Source organism: Budorcas taxicolor, chromosome X, assembly GCF_023091745.1.
Source record: "Budorcas taxicolor isolate Tak-1 chromosome X, Takin1.1, whole genome shotgun sequence".
In the NCBI taxonomy this organism is placed as follows: Eukaryota; Metazoa; Chordata; class Mammalia; order Artiodactyla; family Bovidae; genus Budorcas; species Budorcas taxicolor.
The window spans coordinates 43,664,435-43,677,263 of NC_068935.1; the positions used below are offsets into that span (position 1 = coordinate 43,664,435).

Consider the following 12,829-nt stretch of genomic DNA (forward strand, 5'->3'; position numbering starts at 1 on the left):
GTAGTGGGAGGGGGATGAAAAACCTGGCACTGTATTTAGGACAAATTAAGTGATTTACAACAAAGAAAGTAGCTGTAGAGTTTCTTGCTACACCTCAGTACAAGTACAGTTCTACCATTATTACATTGTAAAAGATATGTTCTAACATGGCTTAAATGCTGCAATTCTGTCAATTTTAAAAAACAGCCTTAAGAAGGAGAGGGAAGAATTATGAAATCTGTGCCTTAGCAGGAATAGAAATGTTTCTCCTTTTTATAAGTGGAAATAGCTTGGTGCAAGAGCTGTTGAAGAATTTTCTACAGCATTAAGCCTCCCCAGAAGCTAAAAAAGAAACTAGAGTTAAGATGCAAAGGGTATAAACCAAGGGAAAAGGAATGAGATGAATTTGACTAACACCTGCAAGGCGAAACTCCCCAGTACCTGACACCCTGGTGCATGTGGGGAAGGAGGGGGCAGAGGGCTCCAGGTGGCTGGAGGCCAGAGAGGCTGAGGCTGGTAGTGGTGGGCACTGCCTTCTCCACCGCTGTTCTAGCACTCACTCTCCCCAACCCCATGTGTGATGTGCCTCCCTGGAGCTCCACAGACTTGCCTTGTGAGTTCCTGACAAGTTCTGTACCACAGGTAACATGGGGTGGTGGTCTCGGGGTGGTGGTCTCAGGGTGGTGAGAGAGGAGGAGGGGAACATCATAGAAGATCTGAAAGAAAAAGAGGGAGGTTCCAAGATCTCCACCCAGAGACTTCCCTGGTGGTCCAGTGGCTAAAACTCCGAACTCCCAATGCAGAGGGCCAGTGTTCCATTCCCGGTCAGGGAACTAGATCCCACACGCCACAACTAAAGATCCATCCACAATGAAGATGGAAGATCCTGAGTGCCACAACTAAGACCTGGTGCCATTGAATAAATTAAAAAATACAAAAAAACAAAAACCCTCCACCTAGAGGCTCCTATGCCCTGACTGGTGATGAGAGGTTACCCAAGTGGCAAAAGCCCTGGGAAACTTGTCTGGGGGCTGCCCTGGGCCAAGTTTCATCACTAGCTATTTTTATTTTTAGCCTATGCCGCTTCTCAGTGTCACCAGGTCTATAAATGTCCATATGATTTGCTGTGCCTGGGCCAAGGCAGAAGGGAGCAGCTAAAAAGTCTTGGGCTAGGCCCTGTGCTGGAAAATTCACTGCCCTCGACTGGCATACGCCTGTATCTCTGGTGCCCCAGGTTACCTCCATAGGGCACTGCCCTCAATTCTCTGGGCACCCCACCATGGCCATCACCCCTCACCAGCTCTCCTCCAATCAGGCTTCAGAAAGAGGGTTCCCTGAACACAGGTAAAATCAACAGGTGTCAGGAGGCAGATAATGGCAAATTCAGGTCTCTCACAATCCCACAGGGTGGCTTATCCAAGGCCAATCCTTTGGGGAATGAAAGAGCAGTCTCCAGGCCTGTGGTGCTGCCTGAAGCTAACAGACTCCCTCCAGCCCTCCTCTGTCTTCTAGCCACTCTGCACCCTGCTGGCAAGCTGCTTCCACCCTGGGCTGCTCTGAATGTGTGTCTGGGCTCTCAGGCATCCCGCACATCTCTCTCATTCTGGTGTTATTCCTGCAGAGTTGAGGGGAGCAGAGCTTGAGCTTCTACATTGGGTGGCTGACCAGCAGAGGAATCTGTTTCCCCACCTGCCAAAATGGGAAGAAGAATAGGCCTTACCTTACAGGACAGCTTACCCTTGCACACTGTGATTAAGAGGACTCATGACTCTAGGGTATCCCCCCCACCCAAATCTGCCAGAGGGGGCAGCTTGTCCCTACTGAGAGACTTATTTTTCTGCTTTCCTCAGTCAGCTTGTGCCCTTCCACGCAGACTGACCATTTACTTTCAATATTCTCTCCAGCCTCTTGTCACCATGACAGTTTGGCCGATTGAGATGAAAGAAACAGACTCTTCACTTGTCTTCTGTATTTTGTTTTTACTCTCATCTCTCCCATTCACCAAGCTGAACACGATCGACAGAATCATCCTATGGTTCCTCATTGCTCCAAGGCTAAAATTCCAACTCCTCAACAGGGCCTGGTAGGCCTTGCATGACCTGACTCCTCCCAGCTCTGCAAGCTCATCCATCTCTAGCCACCTCCCTCCCCATTCTGTTTCCCCACCCCCAGCTACCCTACATTCCAGCAATATAGAATTTTCTTTTTTCCACTGGGTTTCTTTCAATGTCTCACCATCTGACCACCTCACCACTGCCTACCTAGAACATTCTCCCTCCTCCCCTGCCCCGTTCTCATCTCCACCAGCTCTCTATCACCAGGCTACTTCTCACATTTCCTGCACGTCGTATCCTTCAGGAAACCTTCTCTGTATATCCCCCTCACGTCTCCAATTCTTCTAGAATATACATTTTTTCCAGTGCTCCCAGAGCACTATGCATTTCCTCTCTCACAGTACTTAATATAGCATTTTATCTACACTTTTATTTTCCCCACTAGAATGTTATCTACGTGGCCATGGACTATATCTATTCTTTTATTTAACACTTACATAGAACTGAGCACTTCTGTAAACGTTTTGTAAATATTAATTCATTTAATCCTCATAACAATTCTATGAGGTACTATTGTTATTGTCATGAAGATGATGAAGCTGAGGCAGAGTTAACTAATTTGCCCAAGGTCACATAGCTAGTAAATGGCAGAGTTGGGATTTGAACCCCGAAATCCAAGTTCTTCACTGCTATAATATGCTGTGTCCCTTGTTCACCAATGTATTCTTGTTGCTTCTCATACAGAAGATCCACCCAAGGAATATTTGGATAAAGAAAGAATGGATAAACGAATAAAGATTGTGGAAATAACAAAGTCCTTAGTGGGACCAGTGGGAGGAAAAGTGGTAGCCACAGACTGAGACAGAAATTAAATTGAGGATTCAGAGAAGTTGAAAGCAAATAGTCCAAGCAGTAAGGAAGATGCTGGGAGAAGTAGCAAGTGATGAAAGGCAAGGTGGCAGGTGCAGGGGGATCTCAGAAAGGCAAGGGACAAATGGCTCTACAGTCAACAAAGAAAATATAAAACAGATAATTAGATTTGGCCAGGAACTTGCCCCTGGATCCTCAGAGCAGTTTCCAAAGAGTGCTGGGGAGAGAAATCAGATGGCATGGCCTTGAGGAAGGAATAGATGGTGGAGAAACCAGACAGTGAGATTTTACTCTTCTCTGAGCCAGGAAAGGTAAGTAAGGTCAGGTTAAGTAAGTTAAGGTCAGGTTAAGTAAGGTCTTTTTGTCAAGATGTGATGATTAGGGCTTGCTTAAAGGCAAAAGGTAACACATTTTTGGCAAGTCAGAAATTAAACCAACTCTCACCAAAACAAAGAGTCTGCTGTATGGGAGTGGACCACACCACAGTCAGCCACATGAAATGGAAACATGGGCAAAGGATGCTAACTTTCATTGTGAAGGGAATGAAGGCTAAGAGAGCAGTGCTTTGTAGGAATGCCTTCCTGAGAGATGTCCGGTAACCTCAGACATGAAGTAGAAAGCGGTCTAGAATGAGGGACTATGGTGAAGTATTAAAGTCAATTGATTTAGAGAGTACAAGTGGAATAAAAGAGTAGAGACATGAAGAAAAAAGAAGAAAGTATGTTCAAAAGTTCAGGAGTTCAATCCCTTCCCGCTCAGTGCCTCATCTAGGAAAGCTCCTGAACTTCTGGACCACTGGATCACTGCTTCTACTTCACCTTTTATTTGTATTACTTTTGTCCCTGATTCACATATTGCTTATGTGGCCTCTTCTGAAATCTTATTTTTATGAAAATGTTATTGAATATGTATTTTTAAATGTCTATTACAAGGGAACATAGCAAATGAAGTCATAAACACACTTTAGTTCAGGACTCCACGTTGGGCACAGCATAGTTCTGGGAATACACAGCTTCATATTTAAAATCTGAGTTACATGAAGCAGTCAGCCAAGCGTGATTGGTCACTCATTGAGTCTCTCCCTAGGGCCACACCTGAGCACATCCCTCAGTGCTTCCTCATTTACCTGAGCTGCACTTTGCTTTACTGAAAATTGAACATAATTCCACCTACCACAATGATTTCAAAGACTAAACGAGACTAATGCAGATGGCTGACACTTCATAGGTGCTCAATAAATGTGAGTTGAATCAGAAACCAGGTTGGCAAACCTTCCGTGTGTAAAGGCTGCAGAGACACAACAGTAGGTAGAATCATCACAGGCAGGCCAATACTTCGAAGTGCTCAACAAAACTGAAGAAGCTTGTGCACACAAAACGCCATTTAGGTAACCGTGTTTTAGTTTCCTTTCTAAGCAGAGATACGTGGAATGCAAGGGCAGCAACCGACTTACAAATACTGACCAAGAGTGGGGAGGGATCTGAAGGAATGCAAGCAAGTCTTGCCAGGAAAGAAGTTTGCTGCTTCTGAAATGTTTCGGTCTTAGCCAGTGGCAGGATTGATCGATTGCAGTAAGCAGAGTTTTCTGTGCAGCCTGTCCAAGCATCTGTTTCTGTACTTCTGCACAACTGTTGCTCAAATTCACTCTTCTTTTCGAATTATCATCTTTAAAGAGCAAGCGAAAAATCCCTTCAAGCCACCCTAAGTATCCTAACAGCTTCCAAGTCCTCTAAAGCAGGGTCCTTAACATTTCCCCTTACCCCCTGCCTGGGTTCAAACTTCAACTCCCAAGGTCCGCCCAAGTCCCTCCCCTTGCCCTGTCATCTAATGAATATGCAAATACCACATAATTGGCAGCCAATGGCGTGGGTTCTGGTCACATGGTGCCCATGGTAGGTGAGCGGACAGAAGTTGTGTGTCGGTGAACAGAGACAGCTCTCAGTCTGGGGCGAGCGCTTCAGTGAGCGTGGACGGATGCTCGGGTAGTAGTCTCTGAGGCAGCAGCAGCGGCAGTAGTGGTGCCAGAAGAGAGGAAGGGGGAGGGCCCTGAGGGCTACACACGCTCACATTTTCAAGTTCCCTTGGAGGGAGAAGAGGTGGGGCTGCAAAAAGAGGAGGCCAGGAGCAGTTCCATCCGTCCCGTCCCGTCTTCCTCTTGCTCCCTGCACCCTGGCTCTGCGAGAGTTGAGGGTTCAGGTGGCAGTACGCGGCAGTGAGGGCAAGAGGGCCAAGAGAGTGGGGAGCGGAGCCAGGGGTGTGGGGGAAGATGCCCATCCTGCTGTTCCTCATAGACACGTCCGCCTCTATGAACCAGCGCACTGACCTGGGCACCTCCTATTTGGATATTGCCAAAGGCGCTGTGGAGTTATTCTTGAAGGTAAAGGGAGGGGAGGGGAGAGATGGGGAGAGTTCCCGAAGGATGGGGCTGGTGGTGGATTTAGGTGCTTCTGTAACGCTGGTATCGCCCCCTCCACCCCCTTCCCTTCGCGGCCCCCTCCGTCATCCCTCGTCCTGTAGCTGCGTGCCCGGGATCCGGCCAGCCGCGGAGACAGGTACATGCTGGTCACCTACGACGAACCCCCGTATTGCATCAAGGTAAAGGGCCATCCAGGGGGTGGGCCGGGCGGGAAGCAGGAGCCAGTCGGCCTGGGCAGTCGAGACCCCCTGCCCCCGCCCGAGGCGGTCCTGCGTCGCCAGGCGGGGCGGGCAGGGCGGGGTGGGGTGGGGGCGAGGGCGGGGGGAGTGGTGACTCCGCAGCTTCCGAGGAGCCGCGGCGCCTGGGGTCGGGAAGGGGGCCGGGGGAGGGGCGGCCCCGAGGAGAAACCGCAGGAGAGCCGGGCTGGTGGCGGCGACGGGCACAGCTGCCTCGGAAGATGGCGGACATTTTGCTTTTGTATGAACCGGAGAGGGAGACCGAGGGCGCTGCTGAGATGGAAAGGAGGGAGGGGAGGGAGGAGAGGAGAAGGAGGGCCCGAGACGCGAAGGGAGGCTGCGGACGGGCCCGCCCCTTCGGGTCGCACCGCGCGCGGTGGAGGCCGAGGGGCCGGACGGCGCCGGCTACTCCGCCCCGAGGTGCTGCGGACTCGCGCGCGGGTTTTCCTGGCGCCCGGGCTCCGCCCCCGGCCCCTCCTCCCCACTCCTCCCGCCCTGCGCCGCTTCTCCTCCCTCTCTTCCTCCCGCTCCCCTCCCCTTCCTGCTGAGAGCGTGGCAGAGCCGGCCGCCGGCCTTCAAAGATTAGACTGCTGCTTTTGTGCGTCTGTGGTCTCTAACCCACCCCCACCCAATGGAAAATCAGTCCGCGGAGCCAGCCTCCCAACCCCCCGGCCCGCAGAAACAGTCCTGTTCACTGCTTCTCCTGTGTCGGTCCGGTTAACCCCGGCTCTGTTACCTTAGCTACTGTTGGTGTTTCATTGTAGATTCCACCCAAGCCGCGATGGGGTGGGGCGGGGAGATGCCTAGTCGGAACCCGCGGGGACAGAGCTTTTGGGGGACCTGGCCTACCTATTGACATCATAAATTAGGTTTGTGTTAGTCACGTAGGGATTTGTCCAGGGAAGAGAAAGGAAGGAAGGGGAGGACTCGCTGTGCGCAGTTACAATAGCCAAATTCGATGACTTGATCCACGGGGTTCTGACCTGCAGGAGAGAAGTAGGGAGCATTTCACCTTCCAGCCCTCATCCTGATGGTGCGGAGATAAAGAACTGCTTTGCCTGCAGTGGCCCGATAAAATAGAATTCAGACTATTAATGCAACCTGCTTAAGAGTCCTGCTTGCATATTGAAATTTTAAACATATATTACCATAATCCTTGACGTCTTTTGCTAGATGCCCTCTTTTACTCAAATTCTCTTAACAGAGCCGAGGAGGCACTGAGTGTGTTATAATCCGTTTTAGCCGAGTGAGGTGTTTAAAAGAATGGAACCTACCAAACTGAATAGTTGGCTAAAGAGAGCGTTCCTTCAGAAGTAAAACCAAAGAGAGACTTTACTTTTGTAACTCGTATCTTCGGTTAACAGTTTGATTAGTAGGTTCCCCTGAAAACCATTCTGGTTTTAATGCTTTGTTTTCCGTTTTTGATTTATCTATTTAGAAAAATGGAGCAAGTAGACATCTTTAAGAATGCCATAAGTTTTTTAACATGTCAGTTTCCTACAAGGGTGTGACCATTTTTTTCCACATAGAAAAGCAGATGTTTGTCCATCTTCAGTATGAAGGTCTACACCCTTGGAGTACTAATACAGATAAGAACCCACTGTTGTACTGTGGCCATTTAAAATCCTCCTTATTTTGAAATAGTAAACAGGATAAATTACAAAGCAGTAGACTTTTTTTTTCTTTAAAGGAATAATTTAGTTAACATTTTGCTGAATGCCAAGACTCATAGATGAAAAATTATTTTTGATCTATAAAGCTTTTATGGCAATATTTACAGAATCTTTGGAAAGGAAAAAGAAAGTCTGGGCCCCCTCATCATCACAGCTGTTTTTTTTTTGTTTTTTTTAACCTAGCATTGTAATCACAGTGTACTATATTACTTTTGAGTTCTACCTTTTCCATCTGTTTTGTTCTATGAATTATTCCCAGTAGCCACATAGTCTTCATACTTAAAATTTTTCGTGGTCTTGTAACTTACCCATGGTATTTTAGAGGCTCCAGGTAGTTCTGTGGGCAAAGGGGAAAAGTTGAATTTTTTTTTTTTTAGTGGAAATTTCATCTGTCAGCTCTTTTTATCTTGCAATCTTGTACACTACATTTTATCCTGAAGTAAAAAACATTCTGAGCTGGCTTTGATCTTTTTTTTATGTGGACAGGTATGTGAAGACACTTTGATTAATACTTTCAATTGCTAATCATGAGCTATCCTCTTCCTTACGCTTTTCCAAAGTCATTCAGGTTTTTTTCTTTTTAATCTTACATGATAACTACATGTGCTAGGGAACAATTACTGATTTTAGTGATGTTCTTGTCATTTTGCTGTCTATAACTGAATTGCTAATGATATGCCATATTTTGGCAGCAGTTTCTTCTCTGAGTCCCTTTCAGTCACTCTTTTTCTGCCCACCCCATCCCTCCCCTCAGCATGTGGTAACTATTTGTTCTTCTGCTTCTAGGACCTAATCATTTTGGAAGGTCTGAAATTTTAGAACATCTGGTGAATTTTTCTTAAAATTTAATCTAATCTTTCACTTGCTGATAGCTGGGAGCCATAAATGTCTGTTTTCTGTCACACCAATTATCAAATCGGTCTTTATTTGACTGTCAGCAGGCATCTTAGTTTCTACTTAAAACTTCACTCTTCCCTAGGAGTCTGAGGCCCTTTTAGCAAAGTGATGTTAGATGAGATTTTATTTGTAACTTATTCTTCTGCAGAATAATGTGAAGTGTATTTTTGGGTTTCTCTACAGTTGGAGGGCTTTATCTCTTGTCAAAGAAACTGCTTACTTATTTCTCAGGTCTTGGTTATGTCCAACTGTAAACACTGCAAAACTGATTTTTTTCCTAGTAGAAGATTCAATTTTATTGGTGGTGTAACAGGCATGAGTTGTGCATTTGGTTGGAAGGTTTATTCCCTAACAGGCGTGGAACTATTCCCAGTATATCCACTTACAAGCTCTGACAATAAATCTTGTTGTGAAAAGTTACTGTGACTGGAATTCTTCACTAAAGTGTACTGTTAAGCATATGAATATAGTGTTTCACCCAGGACTTCCTAGCTTCTTACTGCATAGCTCTTTTTAAATTAGTCATACCTGTTACTTGCAGTCAGCTTGGCATGGGTGGAAGTAAGTTTGATTTGGGGAACCATATAAAAGGCATATGAAATGCAAGTATTTTGTGCTACATCTGTTTCAAGTGTTGCTTTGTAGACACATTTTATACATAGTGTCACAAGTGTTAACACTACATTTATACAATGCTATCTCTAGTGTACACAGCTAGGTTGAAGCTGTTTAATATTTTAAAATTTCCAGTGTATCCTTATAAGACTAATACATGGTTTTAAGAAGTGGGATGGGTTTCTTTTCTCTTTTTTTGGTATAATAGTTCTTAATAGTTTTGGCTGAGGTTCTGCTGTCTTGTATGTTTTGTTTTGCTATGAGTCATAATTTCCTTTTATTCAGTGAATAGCAGAGGTAAGCTTGTCGCTACTACTAAGTCTGAGCAAATTGAGGGCATCAAGAAGAAAGTGAGCCGTGAGACTGGAGTAGATAAGTATTCAACATAGTTTGATGTTTGAAGCTACTTTCTTAAAGTGATTTCTTTTTATTAAAGGCAATACTATTTTTTTAAACATAGAACGGAGTCATTTTTCTAGAAATAACTGAAACACATGTGTACATCGCAGACAGAAGTGTTTTTTTAAAAATATAAATAGGGAGAGATGTTTCAAAGAAATATCCCAAGTCTGTAATTTGAAACAGAGAGCATTTGTAAAAGTAAAAATTTCCCTTGAGTGTTGCTTTTTCACATCCTATAGCCAGCCTTACTTACTGATATCTGTGTGGCTCTGTCAACATGTATCAGCAAAAGGCAGCATTTTGGCTTACAGATTTAGGAAGTGAACCTGTGCTTTTTAAAGTGATCTTTATTGCAAACATTTACTGGTATTTTTAACTACAGCTTAACTTTTTCATATGCCCATGAGTATGTTTTGTGAGCCTAATTTGGAAAAGGAGTGACTTTTAGGGGAGCCTTTCACTGTGGTTAGAAGCTAAGGAAGTGCTTTTGGGTGAAGCAGCAGTAACATAGCCTGTGAGAACAACCAGAGGCAATTGCATCGAAAACTCAAAATGCTACAAAGGTGGTGCATCTACTTTTATGATTAGTTGTTTCTTCCCTGACCATGTTTCCTTTTCACCTTCCTCACTAGCCATTTGAAGCATTATTTTGAAATTGAAAAAGAGGAAAAAATCAACAAAATGAAAAGACAACCTGCTGAATGGGAGAAAATCTTTGCAAATTATGTATCTGATAAGATGTTACTATCTAAAATATTACAAGAACTCACATAACTCAATAGCAGAAAAAAACTAAACAATCTGATTTTTAAAATGGGCAGAAGATCTGAATAGACAGTTTTTCAAAGAAGATATACAGATGGACAGAGGGCTCATGAAAAGATGCTCACCATCACTAATCATCAGGGAAATGCAAATAAAACCACAATAGGATATCACCTCAGGCCTGTTAGAGTAGCTGTTATCAAAAAGACAACAAATAACAAGTGTTGGAAAGGATTTGGAGAAAAGGGAGGAGGGAATGTAAATTTGTGCAGCCACTGTGGAAAGCTGTATGGAGGTTCCTCAAAAGATTAAAGCTAGAAGTAGCATATGAGCCAGCAACTCTACTTCTGGGTATTTATCTGAAGAAAATGAAAACATTAACTTGAAAAGATATATGCACCCCCATGTTCATTGCAGTTTATTTACAATAACCAAGAAATGGAAATAACCTAAGTGTTCATTGATGTGTGAATAAAGAAAATATAGTATATACATACAATGGAATATTATTCAGCCATAAAAAAGAACGCAATCTTGCTATTTGTGACAACATGAATGAACCTTGAGGACATTATGTCAAGTGAAATAAGTCAGACAGAGAGAGACAAATACTATATGATCTTACTTAAATGTGGAATCGAAAACAAAACAAAAAAAGAACAAGCTTATAGATACAGAGAACAGATTGGTGGTTGTGAGAGGTGGAAGGTTGGAAGGTGGGCAAAGTTGGTGAAGGATGTCAAAATGTACAAACCTCCAGGTATGAAAAAGTCATGAGATGTAATGTACAGTATGCTGATGATAGTTAATAATATTGTATATTTGAAAGTTGCTAAGAAAGTAAATCTTAAAAGTTCATAAGAAAAAAGGAAAAATGTTGTAACTTTATGTGGCAATGAGTATTAACTAGACTTATTGTGGTGATCATTTTGCACTGTATACAAATATCAAATTATGTTGAAAACCTTAAATGAATACAGTTTTATATATCAATTACACATACATACCTAAAAAGGGAATGCTTCCAGATTTTTATCCAGCCTATAAATTAAATATATTTTACTAGAAGGAATTTTAGGAATGGAGTACTCTGACTGATAGCATTTTTTCTTTATATAAGAGTAAAAGATGGAGGAATTAGAACTTTCAGTCAGTCAGTTTAGTCGCTCAGTCGTGTCCGACTCTTTGTGACCCCATGGACTGCAGTACACCAGGCCTCCCTGTCCATCACCAATTCCCAGAGTTTACTCAAACTCATGTCCATTGAGTTGGTGATGCCATCCATGATGGGATCAGGATGGATGAGGATGCCATCTCATCCTCTGTCGTCCCTTTCTCCTCCTGCCTTCAATCTTTCCCAGCATCAGGGTCTTTTCCAGTGAGTCAGTTCTTTGCATCAGGTGGCCAAAGTATTGGAGCTTCAGCATCAGTCCTTCCAATGAATATTCAGGACTGATTTCCTTTAGGGTGGACTGGTTGGATCTCCTTGCAGTCCAAGGGACTCTCAAGAGTCGTCTCCAACACCACAGTTCAAAAGCATCAATTCTTTGGTGCTCAGCTTTCTTTATAGTCCAACTCACATCCATACATGACTACTCTAAAAACCATAGCCTTGACTGGATGGACCTTTGTCGTCAAAGTAATGTCTCTGCTTTTTAACATGCTGTCTAGGTTGGTCATAACTTTTCTTCCAAGGAGCAAGCATCTTTTAATTTCATGGCTGCAGTCACCATCTGCAGTGATTTTGGAGTCCCCCAAAATAGTCTGACACTGTTTCCACTGTTTCCCCATCTATTTGCCATGAAGTGATGGGGCCAGATGCCATGATCTTAGTTTTCTGAATGTTGAGCTTTAAACCAACTTTTTCACTCTCCTCTTTCACTTTCATCAAGAGGTACTTTAGTTCTTCTTTGCTTTCTGCCATTAGAACTTTAGTGAAAGCTTATACAGAGAACCCTCTACCAGTCATGTGTATACCACTATATTTATGTGCACTTTTGTTTGTTGTTTAGTTTTGCAGCAAAAAAATATTCCTTGTTTTAAAGAAGAGAGAGAAAAGTGGGGAAGTTTTGGTGGAAGACTAACTCTGTGGTCAAGGGAATTAACACTGCTATTTTCAGGTTAGGTGCAAGCTGGAAGATGACTGTGGAATGCTGAGAAAATTATGGAGTCCTGTCTGTTCTGTATTCTAAACCTCTCTCGTGCCCATTCATTCTTTTTTTCAAGTTTCTATTTTATTGATTTTAATTTTATTTATTTATTTTTGACTGTGCTGGGTCTTAGTTGCTGTGTGCAGCTTCCTCTGGTTGTGGTGAGCAGGGGCTACTCTCTAGTCGTGGTGCATTGGTTTCTCATTGCAGTGGCTTCTCTTGTTGCAGCTCACGGGCTCTAGGCGAACAAGCTCAGTAGTTATGGCGTGGACTTAGTTGCTCTGTGGCATGTGGGATCTTTCTGGACCAGGGATCAAACTTGTGTCCCTGCATTAGTAGGTGGATTCTTAACCACTGGACCACCAGGGAAGTCCCTATCCATTCATTCTTATTTGCTCCTCTCTTGTTTCAACTTTCAACAGTCTTCACCTGGACCATTGTGGCAGCTAGCCACTCACTTGGTCTCCCTACTTCTGGTCTTGTTCACCTCTGATTCTTCACCCTCATTGCCACTAGATTGCTCATTCATAAAATAAAGTAAAATAAAAACTCACTCCCACACTAAAAATTCTTCACTGACTCCCCATTATATTTCAGAATAAAATCCCTGCTCCTTAGTTTGGCTTTGCCCACAGTGTCTCCTCACGCTTTTTTCCTGGACTTCAGGCTCCAACCACAATAAGAACTTGACCATCTTCTTCAGACTTAATATGCCTCTTGCTTCTGTATCATTGCTTATGTGGTTCCCTCTGCTTGATTAGCCTGACATGCC

The 12,829-nt window shown here is 43.9% G+C and overlaps 1 protein-coding gene across 1 annotated transcript in view; it reads left to right on the plus strand.

Moving 5' to 3' along the window:
* Positions 1–5,069: 5,069 nt before the first annotated feature.
* The window catches only part of LOC128069938 (integrator complex subunit 6-like), a 54,966-nt gene continuing 47,206 nt past the window's right edge, over positions 5,070–12,829 (plus strand). The window contains exons 1-2 of the mRNA XM_052663193.1: positions 5,070–5,280; positions 5,421–5,498. Of these exons, the coding sequence (XP_052519153.1) occupies positions 5,170–5,280; positions 5,421–5,498 (189 nt within the window). The 5' untranslated portion in view covers positions 5,070–5,169. The remainder of the gene's footprint in view (positions 5,281–5,420; positions 5,499–12,829) is intronic.